Source organism: Vidua macroura, chromosome 2, assembly GCF_024509145.1.
Source record: "Vidua macroura isolate BioBank_ID:100142 chromosome 2, ASM2450914v1, whole genome shotgun sequence".
In the NCBI taxonomy this organism is placed as follows: domain Eukaryota; kingdom Metazoa; phylum Chordata; class Aves; order Passeriformes; family Viduidae; genus Vidua; species Vidua macroura.
In genome coordinates, this window is record NC_071572.1 from 20872685 (window position 1) to 20889072 (window position 16388).

Below are 16388 nucleotides of genomic sequence, written 5' to 3' on the forward strand. Positions count from 1 at the left end.
TCTCTACTTAGTGGCTGACAGTGAGAAAATGCATTTTCAGGTGCTTGTTCTCATGCATGGCCAGTTATTAGGACATTGTACAGTGAAAGCTGTTTTGTTTCTTTTTTTTCTTCTCCCAACCATCTAAGTTCCATTTAATTAAGTTCCATAGGACAGCAGAGCACTTATATTGTATTTATATTGTAAACATAAGCCATTAATTTCTGACCTTGGTGTTGGAAGCAGTGGGAATGGTGAATGATAATGAAAAGGATAATTATATTCCAGCTGTAATACTTAAATTCCATTGTTTTTACAAGATATTGCATATGTCTTGGTTTCCACTCTGATGAAATAAAAAGCCTTTTTAGACAAAAATATTGTAAATAGTCTCTTCTATTCTGACAGAAATATTTTTTTGCTGTATAAATAGTTAAAAATATGTAATTTGCAGCCATTTAATTTAAATATGATATTTTAATAAATATATAGCAATTTAATAAATATATATTTCAGTACTTAAATGATGTTTTGCAGTTCATTAGATTCTGATGTGCTGTGTTGGTGTAATTCTCTTCCACTCAGGTCAAAGGCATCATTTCCTAAGCAAAAGTGTTAGTAGACTTATTTTGAAACCCCCTTTACTAACTAATGTAAATGGCATGCATATATGCTAATGTCCTAGTTGCTTTATTTATAGATTAAAAATTAGAACAGAAAAGAATTCTCTAACATGGCCCTTAAAAAAAAGATAAAGTAAAAAAATACAATCCAAAATATTTTAAAGCAATAACAACCCTTTTTCCTTGAATGGAACCATATTTTGCTGGTTTCTAATTTTATGCAGTCTAAATATCAGCAAGTCTGTAGTGTTGTATTATACATAGATTTGTACCTATGAGAGTTTGTGGATGTACACACACCCTCCCACCCCCACACATTTTGAGGGATGACAAATACTGGGGTGCTTTCTATTAGCAATTGTTTTGGCTTTTGATACAATTGCTTAGTGCAGAATAATCACTCTGCAGCAGTCTGGGCAAAGAAAAAAAGCCTCCAGCTTCCAGATTTAAGCACTGGGTTTGATGAAACAAGCTCTTTAGGAGGATTTGAGTTATCAAGGCCGGTGTGATTGACACCCATGATCCTCTGACGAGTGCCACTGTCCCGTGATGTTCAGCGCTGTGTCCCACATCTCATCCTGCCTCAGCAGTGCAGAGCCCATGTGTGGTGCCAGGGCAGGGTGAATGGTGGCTCCAAGGGACCAGTGGCACCTGCCAAGTGGACTGCTGGCATGCTCCCTGTGCCACAGCCCTGCAGCCTGCTGGAGGTCTGCCGTCTTCATGCCTAAGCTTGGCTTCTGTGGCAAGTGGCTGTGTCTGCAAGGTATTTTTTATTAGATAAAGTAGATCCCAAACCAGCTGCCAGCTGCTGCTCTGCCCAGATTCCTCCTTATCCTGAATCAGATCACCAGACAGTAGGAGGGATCTCAGGATCTCAGCTCATTTACATTTTAAGTCAAGGACTCAAAGGTGAGACCGGGATCCAAGCTTTCAATGTTTCGAGCTTCCCAGTTCAGGGAAGCCTCATAGCAGGTTAGCCAAGAGAATAAATGCACAGACCTGTGTTTGTGAGGTGTTCTCATCTTTGCTATTGCAAGGTTAATAACTGTCTCTTTAGCAAGAGTCTGTTGGCAACTTTTTTATCGGCTAGCAGTTACTCTTAATCCAACATGGTGCAGTGGTACAGCTGCACTAAAGGCAGGCAGTCGGCTTCTGCAGCTGCCCATGGTGCCAGGCTAGCCCAGAGCTCTGGGGACTCCTCATACAGCAGGAGTAGGGAGATTATTTTTGTTTAAGTAACTGTTTAGGTAAGTTTGTACCCTAACCAGAGTCTGTAAGAGTCTATGCAGGCCTTATGACAGGCTCCATCATCTCTTTTCCTTGACATATTCCAAGAGCAGTTGGAGTGTGGGGTAAGGCTCAGCCCTGGTTCATCTTGTCCATCTTCCCTTGAAGATGCCCATTGTCTCTGCCTGCCCTGAGGCAGGAGCTGCTGGGGCCAGTGAAAGCAGCCTGGGCTGTTCTGAGTGACTTTGAAACAGTCACAGCCTCATGAGGTGTCAGGTGCTGGAGCCTGACTTGCACTGGAGATAAACACTGGTACAAACACCTTGAACAAGCCTGGCAGTCTTGGGCATCACTGACAAAGTCACAGAATGGTCAAAATGTCTCTCATTTTCTGTTTAAACCACTTATACCTCAGTAATTTTTGGACTAAATTCATTGAACAGGAGAGCTGTACAATGACATGACAGTGGAATTGAGCTCAAATGTGCAGTATCTATACCACAGGAGGAACAACACTGTGGAATTAATTTAATTTACTGACTTCAGTGACATTTTATAATGTATCCTTCTAATTAATCTGTATACAACACATTGTGAATTTTGAAGAGCTAGAAACAAAATATATATAAAGAAAATGCTTCAATGGTATTTTTTCCAGAAATATATAGCCTCTGTGACTAATGGTTTTATTGCATTTTTAGGCTTTGTTGCTAGTAGAAAAATGCTTAATTTTTAAAACACTGTTGTATTTACTACATTGATGATACAGGTGTACCACTGAGGTGCAGCCTATATGTATTCATGTTTGATTTTGATTAGCATAAGTGTATATTGATCCAATCTAATACTGTGCATAAGAGAAAACTACCTAAATACTGCATTGCATGTCAAAGACCTTTGTTTTTGGTACAATAAGTGTCTTTCCACTATTAGCAGGAGGAGTAGGTATCATTAGCTCCCAACAATGCTAGTATTTTTCAACTTTTTATGTTTAACAAAGGAAGAGAAAAGGTTTCTGGATGTGAATCTGAATTTATGTTTCAGCTGTTGTAAATGCTCTTAACAGTGTGATTTTTCTTTATGCTGTGTGAAGCTTAGCTCTGTATCTCAGCTCTCTGTAAGCCATTGCAACAGAGGTTGAAGGTGAAATAATGATAATATGGTACTTGAAATAAAGTGATTTTGCTAACAGACCAGTGAACATTATCTATTTATACAGAAATAGTGTTTTAACCTTTGCTGACTTTACTCCATAGCTTGATGAAATAGTTTCTCGCTTGGGAAGGCAATGTGCCTATCTAATCTGTAGGCTGGTCAGTGAGGAAAAGATTTCACTTTCTGTAGTTTAGAGTGGTGCTTTTGGCATTGTCTCTGTCATCCAGGAACATGGGGTTAGATGGTATGTTAGATGGTATTAAGACTTACATCCAGGAAGTCGGAAAGTAGGATGGCATAATAAACAAGTGAGTCAATTGCCTTGTACTGTAAGAAATACTGAAAATGTTTCATTGTAATCTAACCATGGCTTCTCATGACCTTGTTCTGACACCATGACTCAATGACAAACTTTTATCCCCAGGAGAAGTAGATTATTAACTTCCTGTGGGCCGAAAAACTGGAGAAGAAATAAGGTTATTTGTGGCTGTTTATTTCATTCTCTTTCTGACACTTCTATGCCTCCTGATTCTTCCTAGTGCCTGGAGCCCTGCAAAGAGTCCTGGGACCTGAGGAAAAACCATTGCCAAAGCTTCTGTGAGGTAGGTCAGCCCAAGGGCACGCTTTCTCACTTTGTTCTAGCAATCTCTTTAATTTAAATTATTAGCTTCAAGGAGACAGCTGAAAATCATGGTATTTTTGCAGCATTTGCCTTCATTTGAAAAGATACACATTTAACAATGCAGCAATATTAATTTTGAGTTAGGAAAGGGTTTTTTCCTGACCAAGTGATTTATCTCGACTTGTAAGGACTCGATCCAGTCACACTTACATAGCATCTCTCAGAAGGTGCTCTTACATCCCTCCTCTAAGATGCTATTTCTACCACTTGCCCTTCTTTTCTGACCATGTGTAAGAAAGACAATCTTTGTTTAAAAGATAAAATGTTATTGTGTGAAAAATCCTTGTGCAGGATAGCTAGAACACACGGCTCTCCTGTATGTGAAAGTCAGTCTGATTTATAAAAGAGTAGTTCCCCAGGAGTAACTGGATTGCAGTTCAGAAGACTAATATCAAAATATGTAATTATTCAAGAACAAATGTTTTGAAAACTATTTTTGAACCATCTATCAGAATCATCTGTGAAGAAGCAAACCTGAATCAGTCAAACTAGAACAAAGAAGGAGATTTTTTATTGGATTTCAAACATGGCTCGGAGTTGGTGGAATTGGTCTGTTGCAGTTCTTATGTGTTTTTTTAGTTCAAAATGAAAGTATCAGTCAATAGAAAGTTGCCTTCTTATCAAAAAGGCTCAAATATATTAAAGTCTATGAAAGTGAGTTCTTAGGAAGATGTTAATCTTTTCTATAAAAAAATAGAAGTGACCTGACTTGATATACTGATTTTATTGGTACACTGATTTAACTCCTTCTCTTTGCTGTGGACACTTTTTTTCTGGTATAAAAGAATGTCCTACATTTAAATTATTTTAATCATTATGAAGATGATTAGGAAAAGCTGTAATTTCAACTAAAAAAATATTAGATGCAACAATGTGTTAATAGGGATTATTGAATTACTGACCTATGTAGTTACAACAGAAGACAAAATAAAGGTTTCTTATGAAAACCAAGCCTTGCAAGAGTTTTTTTAGCCCAGATTATATGCTACTTTCTCCTATACAAAATTCTAGAGTACTGTAAAAAAGCAGTTTTCATGGATCTAATTTGTGCTGTTCTTGTATATCGCTCTTCACTCAGACTATATGTTTTCAGATATGGGTGAAAATTTGTATAAAATTGGTTTAAAAGGAAAACATTTGTAGAACACTGTTCTATTGTAGTTAAAAACAGTGAGCATCCTTCTTTGATTAGTGTTTTGTGGTTAAAGCTAAATTTAGAACTTCAAAGGCCCATAATGAGGAGCAGCACATTTAGCAGCTAACTGAAAAATGAGCTGTGAAATAGGGTGAGGAGGAGAAGCCTTGAGGACGTATTATGCCTCAGGGAGCTATAACATTTTTAATTAAGTAGCTGCAAATTTGTGATGTTTTAGGATTTGAAATTAGCTTCAAACACAAAAGCCCGGGACCACTTTCCTTTATCTCAGACTCATGCATACTCCATAGACATTGATTGAGTTAAAGGAGGCTGTTTTCCTGTGAGAGTGTTTTCAATCTTTGCATTTTGTAAAAAATCTGGAGGCAACAATTTAGCTTTGTGTTTCTCAAAGTTCCTGCTTCACGCGTTACTTCTTACCTACCAAGTGAGTGTACTACTGAATGTTAAATGTTATGTGTGAGGGACAATTTATCTGATTCCTTGTTTTTGGATTTTTTTTTTCCTATAAATTTAGTTTCCTACTAATATAGCTTTTTAACTGGTTAACCATGGCATCAGGTGCATTCCAGTCAGGGGAACAGCAGAAATGTCCAAACATCAACGGGGTCTGTAGGAGACATAGAGACTGCTCATTTTTGCAGCATTTAGGCTAGTTAAAGCCTGTAACACCCAAATCCATGCCTGAAAGCTTGGTTCAAAATTCTGGACTGTTTTTTATGAAAAGATGGGAGAGGTAATGTAGGGATATATTCTTGGGCCACAATGACTTTAGAGAATAGTCTGTGAAACACCTGGGCCTCTGTAATAGCCAAGTCTTCCTCATTTTGCCAGAAATATGAGGAGAGTAAAAACAAGAAAGTAAAACATTTGAATATGGAAGAAGTATCAGAAGTTGTGTGGCTAGTTGGATATAGGGATTGGGTTGTAACTCCTGTGTAGGCTTATGAACCTGTACCTCAGATCTGTCAGGGTGGAAGGTTTTTGGTTGCTCTAGAATGGAAAGGCCAGCTACAGACAATGCCAGTTACATGCTGCAGTCATTCTGAGAGAATCACTTTAGCTGGTTCTGCACCAAACTAAACAAAGAGGAGATGTAATTTCCATGTCACCATATTCTCCCGGGGTTGTAGAAGCTATTTTAAGTACTGTTTTAAGTGGACCTTGCAAATCTCTGAGTATTACATATGCTGTAAAATGTCTATGCATTGAAGCATTTTCTTAAATATCTACGACTAGATTTCTCAAGTAAGTAGCATTCACTTTGATCTTTAATCAATATATTTAAAGCCTATTTTAATTTTTATTTTCTGTGGATCATTTTATCATAAATGCAGTTCCAGTTCCATGAAGAATTTTACAATTACTAATATGCTGGCAAGAACATAAAGATGCTGCAAAGTCTTCTCTTAGCCAACTTATTTCAAACAGTATAATGAAACAAGATTTCCCTTATTTATCTAGAATGGCATTACATCAGATATTGTGGGGAAAGTGTTGTAAAGTACAGAGGAAAGAATGTGGGGTAGTCCAAAACCAGCAGACTGTCTGACCATTGCTTCCCCTTTGTTTTGGGAGTGTTTTTAATCTGTCATTGAGCAACTTTATAGCCAGTCAATGTGAGGAAAACAAGGGAAAGCTGGCAGATACAAACAACATTGTTCCATTAAATATGGTGGTCTTACTTGAGGGAATTCATCATTCTGTACTTGGAATGCTTTTTCAGAGTGGCTTGAATATATCAATATTCAGGGATAGTCTTGCAAAAACTGGAAATCTGAATAATCCTTTAGGAGGTCTTGGAAATTTATAACATTTTTCTTTGATTTTTTTTTTAATTGTTCCTGTTGAAAACATACCCTTCTTCTGTTTTCATTTTAGCCTCTTTTCCCCAAGAAGAATTATGAATGCCTAACTAGCTGTGAATTCCTTAAGTACATCCTGTCTGTGAAGCAAGGGGACTGCCCAGCACCTGAGAAGGCCAGTGGTTTTGCAGCTGCCTGTGTTGAAAGCTGTGAAGCTGATATTGAATGTTCCGGAGTGAAGAAATGCTGTTCCAATGGATGTGGTCACACGTGCCAAATTCCAAAAAATCTGTACAAAGGTAGAGATTATTAATATGTACTCGTACTGGGCTAACAACTTCAGGCCATAGTGAAGTCTCCTAGGACTCCCATTTGCTGGGAGTTTGTATGGATGGGAAGAAAAAGGAGAGGTACCTGTAGAGATGTGGCTGCACAATGAAAGGGTGGAAAACCAGAGAGAGATGTTGCTTAAATTTCTGATTTTTCCCCCTTGTGAAGCCCATGTCTGGAAATGTGTGGAATGTAAATTTGTGGCTATTATAAGTCATCCTAAGGAGAACAAACTTTGCCAATTAAGTGAAATCTCACTTAATTTGATGGGATGAGAGAGAATGCAGCAGGAAAATATTTAATGATAAACAGTTCAGGCTCTATTAATCAGAAATAACATTTATGTCTACAAGCCAAGTAGATGGGATTACCAAGTAGGAACTGTGAAATAGTCTGGTAGAAGAACAAATCAACACAGAACATTATAGATTATAATATCTTCATACAGATATATATTAATTCATTACTTGAATCTAAGGCAATCTCATTCAAAAATTTTTAATTGATTTGAGTCCTGAGATCCTGTGAATAAACCTTTTCTTTGATATCCTTTGAAAAGAACATATGAGCTAAGAAATTTTTAGTTTAGACAAATTCCAGATTTTAATTTACTGGAATTTAAAAAAGCTTTATACATGGAAATATTTGAAAAATGTTCTCCTAATGCATAAAAATAAGCATTTGTGAAAAGTAATGAAAAGTATATTCTTCTTCCACATGGTTGGTGTTTTTGTACAAGAATCAGTTCTTCTTATGTCAGTGATAAAAAATAAATATTACTCAGTTATTCACTTATTAATCAGATAGTGTGGGCTCTCTGTGGGAGCATAATCAGCAGAACTCTGATCTGAGCTCCAGGCTTAGGTTTAAATCCATGCTTATTTCCAAATGTGGATGGAAAAAATTATAAAATAGGTAAAGAAGATGGCAAATGTATTTATAAGTTAATTATTTTAACTAAAATGTTAATAAATCTTTTTCAATGTGTGCAGAAGGGAAACTATCTTGTTTGCAGGATACTTTAGAGTAGCCCCTTTAAAACTGTAAGTAATTAGTACACACTAGCACATAGCACTTTCAAAATGAAAGTTATTAAAATGGATCACTTATTTATTTCTTTTGTCTTATTGAGACAAATGACCAGAGTGGTAAACAGGCATTCATGTTGTGTGTGTAATGATTTACACGTTCAAGCTCCATGCCACAACTGCAAAGCATTCCAGTAAATATAATACCTGGAAAAGGTAAAAACAAACAAATAAAGCAAGATTAAATGCTCCTGGAGTTGTCGCAGCATATGACAGGATATGATACATTCTGTAACCACACACGGGAAGATCTCTTCTGTTTGGCCTGATTAAATGGGAGCAGAACGAACCTTCCCTAACATCTTATCACAGATCTGCAGGAGGTGCTGGCTTGTAAGAGCATATATGTCTTGCAGAGGAAGGGCAAGCTCAATACCTTACTGCCTTCTCAGCTGATGAATTCAGCTAATTAGCCTCTTCAGCCTGTCTTTCTGCAACAAAAGACAAATAGAAGTGGTGCAGGCTTGCTATTCATTTCCTCCAGGGGTAAATGACCTTCCTGTCACTAAGGAAGAGCAAACTCTGCAAGCATGACTAAGATCTAGTGAATAAGTTCAGTACATACTCTTATCATTTTGACAGCACTCACAGCTTGAAAATGAACTCATGTTGAATCTAAGAGTCTGCAGAAGTTTCTATAGTTTTACTGTTGATCAAGTGCTGGAGATTAGTTACAACAGTAGATTTAAAATTCCTGTCTGATTTGCTGGATTACCAAACTGGATTTGCCCTCTAGTACTGAGTGCTAAAGCCCAATCCTAAAAAAAATGTTAATGTAAGTACACTGCCACCAAAGACATATATTACAAATGATTTGGATTAATGTAGCAAGTACATTTGCATCTCTGTTGGGAGTATTACTAATTGGTTTTGCAGTATTCACATATTTATGTCCCTTTAGTGGAGATATCAAATGTTCTTTCCTACTCTTCTATCACTGGCCTCATCCCCCTTCTTTACACTGGCTCAACTAGTGAAGGATTGAGAAAGTGTCTCGGCAAATCTGTGTAAAAAAGGGTAAATTGTGAAGGGCAGGTTTGGACATTCAAAGGGTGGAAGGTGTGGCAAGATTATAGTAGGATAACTGGTGTCAGATGGTTACACACAGTTTAATGACTCTTTTCATGCTTAAAGAAAAATAGTTTTGTATTTTAAACTTAGTGTACAGTTTTAAAAGTGTCCACCTCTGAGTCCCTGCAGAACTGTGTTTACAACTGTATTGATGCCATAGACGTACCCTTTGCAAGGCACTCCAATGGAAACATTTTGAATTCTGGGGGAACCAATGTTTAAGATAGAGGTTTTCATGACAGAACAATGTGCGCCTACTTTTCGTGGCACAGAGATGTGTCATGTGTTGTTTGAAAGACACCTTTAGAACCATTTTTCCTAGACTCTGCTATTGCACACATACAGTGATCAGTGATTTGAATTCTTTGGTTAAGCACTGCAGATTTTGGACTAATGCAGACTTTGGAGCACTGATTTGTTCCAGCACAAAAAAAGGGGCTGACCATTTACATAATGAAAGGCATATTGACAAGTAATTGGATCTTCACATCTGGATATTAAACTGATGGTGCTGGTTCCACAGAAGTATTTTAAAGTGCACTTGTGCTGTGCTCCCATTGTTTGCGCTGCCGTGCTCCATCTGCACGCGATTACGTAACACCGAGATACTTGCAATCAAGTGAATCCAACTGCCCCTGATGCAAAGCAGATGGAAGTTTTCTGAACATGGAAATTATAGGATTATTGTGTATCATAACTAAAAAAGGATTTGCAGATGTGGAAATCCGAAGTCGTGTTCGTTATCTTAGACTTAGACTTTAGGCTATTGAAGGATATCCAGGGTTTGAGCTGCTGTGATAACCACATTTAGGTACTCTATATTTTTTTTCAGGTGGGTCTTAGGTTTCTTGAAGATCATTTTCATTTACTTACAAGATCATTTTCACTTACTTTTAGGTACTTGCATACTAAGATTTGTAAGAACACCCCTTAAAATGTAGAAGTGGTTTGTTCACCTGAGGAAGTTTTGGTACTAAGTTGTCTGTGGCAGACTGCGTGGGAAACAATTTCTCTAGCCAATACGTACAGCTGGCCTTATGTGGACAGTCATTGAAAGAACAAAATAACTAAAGTGCATATGATAACTTGCTAAGAAGGCTTATATGTCAACACAGAGATCTTATTTGTGACATATCCTCAAGTGACAAAATGCTGCACACTCAAATATAAATATTCCTAACGTCTGTCTAGAGAAATGTATCTAACACTTGATTTGTTGATTTAATCAAAAGATGTCCAATTTGAAGAGTTGTTTTTTCCTTCAAGCTGCTGCAGGTGTTTTCAAAAAGGTGATATTACTGGCAGTATAACAACATAAATAACCATCTTTTTGTGTCACTGTGTAATGAGAAATTACAGTAATATTTTAGAAATATATATTTTTCTCTGAAATGCAATTTGACAATATATATAACATATCTATTCCAAGATGTCTTGGAATTACCTTTCCTAGTTCTTTAGGGAAGAGTGGAGAGGGGCACATCATGCAATACAGCTGCAGCATGTGAGTCAATAAGATCATGCCATGGGGAAGCAAACAGCTTTCTTAAGTACATCAGACTAATGTAAGATGTATGAAATAATCACACTTCACTGGTCTGCACTGCTAAGAGCTTAGACACAGTCTTTGTCCAGTTTTAGGCTTGACTCTGGAGAAAGGCTGTTGGGCAGCTGGAGAGTCTCCAGAGGCAGCTGCAAGAGTGAACAGGGGTCTGGGAACACCGATTTTAAAGGGAAATGGAGTGCACTGTGGTTATTAGACTGAAGAAGAAAACATTCAGAAACATGATAACGGTTTTGTGGTATGTGAAAAGCTTCTCCATAGATAAAAGAAAGAATCTGTTCCCCATGATCCATGAACATCTTGGACCAGTACTGAGTTTGTGGTGCACTGAGGAGACTAAACAAGGCAGTGGGAAAGCTTTCTTGTGGAAAGGATAAAGTCATGAAATAGACTACTATGTGATGATATGGAAATTCTGTTATTAGATGTGTTTATGGTTAAATTGGGTGAAAAACTGAACAACAGGTATAGCTGATTCTGCTTGAGATCAAAGGGATCTTTCCCCCAGTTGTATTAAGCAAATGTTTTCTGTAAAGTCAATTTTAGCTTACAACTTTCACATCCTTCAGTTTTTTAATGAAATAAAGAAATAAATTTTAAGATTTTTTTAAAAACAGATTTTAATGTTAACAGAGATGGGTTGGCTAGGAAAACTTCTGAAACTTCCATGCTTATCATTCCTTCCTTTTTGTCATTTTCTCTGACAAACAATATTTTTTTTTTCAATTTTTTTTTACAACTTCATCTACAAATGGCTTAATCGTATTTTGTAAATTACTCATATATATATTTATCTGTGTATTCCTACTACAGGTGTTCCACTGAAACCCCGGAAAGAATTAAAATTCATAGAACATCAGTCTGGAGACCTGGAGGTGAAGTGGTCTTCAAAATTCAATATTTCCATTGAGCCTGTAATCTATGTTGTTCAGAGGAGGTGGAATCAAGGAATCCATCCAAGTGAGGATGATGCTACAAACTGGCAAACTGTGGCACAGGTCAGTTCTTTGTAAGCAATATGGATCCAGTCTCAGAATGTCACAAATCTCTTGAGAAATGTAGAATTAGGGACCAAATTCCATTCAAGGAAGTGCATTAGAGACAGTTCTGAGTTTAGTGGGACTCATTGCACAGTGTCCAAGGTATGGCTTGATTCTTGTCAAAAGTTAAAAAAAAAACTAGAATGAAAAAAAAGACTAAAACCTTTATTCTTTGTGAAGTTTTTTTTTTCAGGTGTGAGACCCTCCCAATTCAGAAAAATCTATGATGTCATGCTCTTATCACTCAGTGCAATCCAGACTGAAAATGTAAGATTCATGAGCAAATGTTTCTTAATGAGAAGCAGCCAACAGAGCATAAATTTTCACTTAGTTCCTTCCCAGTTTCAATCTGTTTTTTACCATGCTGACAGTCCACCTGGATGGCAGAGTTCCAATCATTTATCTTACTGCTTCACCCTTATCCCTGCTGACAAGAAAAATAAAATGCTGATTTTGAAAAGATCTGCAAAATATCATTATAGCTAGGAAAAAAAAAAGGAAAGAGAGAATAAGTAGAACCATCTGCAAAATAGAGTAAGGGATTTAAATTCTGTGACATTTTGTGTTATTCTCAATTAGGATTGTATTGGAAAATGCTATCTTACAAAAACATGAAGCTTGTGAGACTCTCTCAGAAGTGAATTTCTTAGCTTCAGTGTGGTGCTAGAGGGAGCTGTCACTATGTTGTAGTCTTGCTCAGAAAAAGCCCCCTGCAGCAGACCCTGGCAGGAAACCTTGCTTGTGTAAGCCCAAGACAGCATGTCCAAAACGGATCAAGTCACAGTGGCTTATGATCTCTCACTTGGGGTGCAAGTATTGAACCTGCATTCTCCATTCCAGGAAACAAGCTCCTGCCTTTGTTGCAAGGAAAATACCAAGTAGCAAAAATGTGCCAGATATGAATTATTCCTCACTGTTACCAAACCATGTGTACATGATAGACTGTAGAAGCTGTGGCTGGTGAATCTGGGCTGCAAAGGGAGCACAGTGCTCTACTATTTCTCATCCCAGACCTCATGCACATTTCTGGGAGCATGCACTGTAGATGCTCCACAGTAGCTGAACATACATGAACCTGCCTTGCACTGGATCTGCAGGAGAGTGTTTCAGAAACATGTTCCTGTGCTAGAGCAATAAGAAGCCTGACAGCTGCCTTTCCTGGGGTCTGGAGAATGCAGGCAGAAGGTGCTGAGTTAATCACTGTGGCAGGAGAAGCCTCCTCCGACTGACATCTTTCTGACAACTTCACCATCCCTTCTGCATCACAGGAGACACAAATTTGATTGTGTGGTGGACCCCACTGGGAATGTCAGTTTGAAGCATGCTTCAGGATGCCTGACTGGCTTTTTGAGCTGTGTATACCTTATGGGACATGCAGGCTGGGCACCCTTGAGGAGTGCTACTAATCAGAATTTCTGTCTTCATAGAGTAGTGTACCTCCATGGTATTTGTAGTTTTAGACATCCCACCAGGCAATCAATTTGGTTTGGCTGAATGCAATAGAAGTTGTTTTGCAATATCAGCAGCAAGGATGGATATCCAGTTTGACTAAAGTGATTGTGTGCACTGCCTCCAGGCTTTCCTTGGGATGCTCTTAACCATTAGTCAGGTAGAGGAGTAGCAGAGGGAGATTTCTGTAGCCATGTTGAAGACAAAAACAGATAATCCCCTTTTGAAGGACAGGAGAAGGAGACCACTTACAGGAAAAGGTTCAGGATTTAGACAGTTAAAAGCTGCTTGAAGAGGAGTAGAATTGTCAGTGCTTCCTAAATGGAGCAGCTTTGGGCAAATCTCAGCCAAATTCTCACAGAAAGCCCAACCTTCTTCTGCTTTCTGGCCACTGGGGGTGGCCTGTTGTCCCTTGGACCCAAAATGAGCTTTTGAGAAGGAATTTCAAGGTATTATGTGTATTGTCCAGCTTATGTCATTAAGATTACATGCTGCTCTTATATGAAGTTTCATCTTAATGTAATTAATGGGGATTTTCCCTTATCTTCATTGAACTTTGCATGATACTGAAGGTAGACATGTTAGCCAGTTATTTTGTCTGAGGACTAATTTATTATTTTAGTCCAAATAAAATGACTATTAGGATTTGAAGTTACTTTCCAAACATTCATCTTATAAGTAAACAAGTGATTCAGTGCCAAATAAAAGGTAAATATGATTCTGTAATAATTTGAGTGGTGATCTTTTGTTTTTGTCTTTTATTTATGATTCTTAAAAATTTTATAAAAGTGTTGGTTTTTTCTTTCATATTCAGACAGAATTTTAGGTGTGTGGTGAAATGTAACATTAGTTATTTAGTACCACTCAGCATAGCTTTTAGTGGGTTTAAATTAATGTGAAAGATATTGAAAGGACTCTGAATATTGTGATCACAGCTCCAAACATACTTAAATAGTGACAACTAACTAAACTAAAGCAATTAAACAAAAAGAAATTGATATAGCATTAAGGTACTGTAGTACTCAGTATTTCAGTAGTACTTAGTTATTTCTAGAAATTTATTAATTCTATGTAAAAGATACTTAGAGGTACTAAAGTGGTTTATATCTTGATAGTTGGATATAGACCTCCTGCATGCCATTATCAGGAGCTTGGCCAACAAAATGAATGATGAAAGTAACAGGCCCAAGGCATGTTCATAAGTTAAAATAATTTTGCCATTATGGATTGACAGTTTATTTGATTTTACATTATTTTGTGGTTGCCATGGGAAACTGACACAACTGAAATACTTTTAATCAACAGCATAGCTGAACTGATGCCAGTGACAAATAACGTTCCTTTGAGGAATTTGGGATTAAGTTTATTCAGATTATGCTTGCCTTGTAGCAAAGTTCAGCAAACATGTTTCTAAAAGCCCAGAAGATTGTAATTAGTTATTTATGACTAAATATTGGTCCTGGACCTGTTTTCAGTTGCAGCAATAGGTGAGCTGACTGTTGGAAAAAAAATTAGACATTTGAATGGTCCATAAAACAAAAATAATCACAAAAGTTGGTTCAGGTAGGGTCTTTCTTCCCTGGGGAAAACCTTGGATAATTCACTCTACAAGTAACATAAAAGTTAAAAAAAGGAAAGGAGATGAGATAGACTGTCAAGACTGTCAAGACTGTTAAGACTACCCCTGCTTAAGTTGAGAAGGCAGTGGTCTGAATGGAGAGGGCCTCGTGAGTAGCAGCAATGTGTGATGGGCTCAGAGTCTACAACACTTAGCAGTCAGAGAGCAGTCAATAATATGGTTTAGAAAGGGTCTCTTTTCCTTACATGCACACACAAATATGATACTTATTTCCCTAAATTTTGTCACCAAATGAAGAGACTAAGTGGACGATAACACCTACAAATTTTATTTGTCAGGGCTCTGAAAAGGCCATTGCTGAAGAGCTGAAGCAAATTCCTCAGTTTCTGGTTATCTGAATTATGTCAGCAGCTTCTGGTTTCTTACACAGATTGGAAAGGGATTAAAAAGCAGAAATTATGTTTTGACTTTTTCTGGGAACTACTTGGTATCATGAGAAATGTTGAGTCCTATACAGGGAAGGTGGCTTCTTGAATTTGTATAAAACAGAGCTTGTAAAATTAAATTGATGTAACTACATTTTTAATGAGCTTGCATGTTTGGTCAATAATGATAATCAGTGATGATTGTATAATATATTTAGACATATGTATGACATCTGGTTCAAGTTTGTGCATTACTTTGATTAAGGAATTAAATCAAAATGTAGTAAACATGACATAGTTAAGTAAATTGAAAACTGGATAATTGAGAGGTAATTGTTAAAGTAAAATTTCCAAGTGGATGTGTTTTTGATGTGTTCTACAAAAATACTGCATCTTCTGTAGCTGGAAGTGATTCAGTGGTTACCAGGAGGCTGTGTTCAGTTCTGGTGTTTGTACCTTAGGAGGAAAAAAAAAAAGAAAGAATGCAAAAGATAGTTCTTCAAAAGTTTAATGGGGTAAAAAAATTGAAGAAAATGGGGCTCAGAATAAGAATTTGTAAAGCACTTCCTACTGAAAGGGTTCAGAGTGTATCTATGCTTATGTCATATTCCAGTGGCTCTCCCCTCAGGATTTAGAAATTGAACTTATGACACTGGCAATTTCAGTAGGTGTTGTTGAAGAAAAGGTCAGCTCCTATGACCCGAGAAAAGTCTTCAGGGAAGAGTTAAGGCTGTAAGTGTCTTTTTGACCTAAGTGCCAAAGATGTGAAGAAGGCTTACACTCATTATCTGAGAATATTGTGTTTCCTATGAACTAGAAAAAGTGGGTTCTCACAGCAATGTATTTCATTAAGTATTTTGGACCTCTAATTCTGTGAGAATTGAGAATTGAGGAAATCAGTCCTGTCACCTGAGGCAACGAGTTCCCTGAAACATCAACACCTGAACAGTGACACTATAAACACTGGTGAAGGCTGTGATAGCTGCAAAACTAATTAACTAATTTTGTGAATTTAACAACACTTCACCTATTTTCTAAAGGCTGCTTTTTCCAGAAGAGACCTGCAATGCACTGTAAAATTGGATGGTTTTATAATTTTGTTCACAGCTGTAAATGCTTTGCAGTGCAGAGTGATGGCTGGAGTCAGGTGAGGTGGTTGCGTACAGCCTGTGATGCTGGTGTGTGCTCAGCCAGACTGATGGGTGTTGCACAGCG

At 37.4% G+C, this 16388-nt stretch overlaps 1 protein-coding gene across 1 annotated transcript in view; it reads left to right on the forward strand.

The window, feature by feature from the left end:
• The window catches only part of ANOS1 (anosmin 1), a 126174-nt gene that overhangs the window by 67437 nt on the left and 42349 nt on the right, over nucleotides 1–16388 (forward strand). The window contains exons 3-5 of the mRNA XM_053970332.1: nucleotides 3524–3586; nucleotides 6704–6926; nucleotides 11494–11678. Of these exons, the coding sequence (XP_053826307.1) occupies nucleotides 3524–3586; nucleotides 6704–6926; nucleotides 11494–11678 (471 nt within the window). The remainder of the gene's footprint in view (nucleotides 1–3523; nucleotides 3587–6703; nucleotides 6927–11493; nucleotides 11679–16388) is intronic.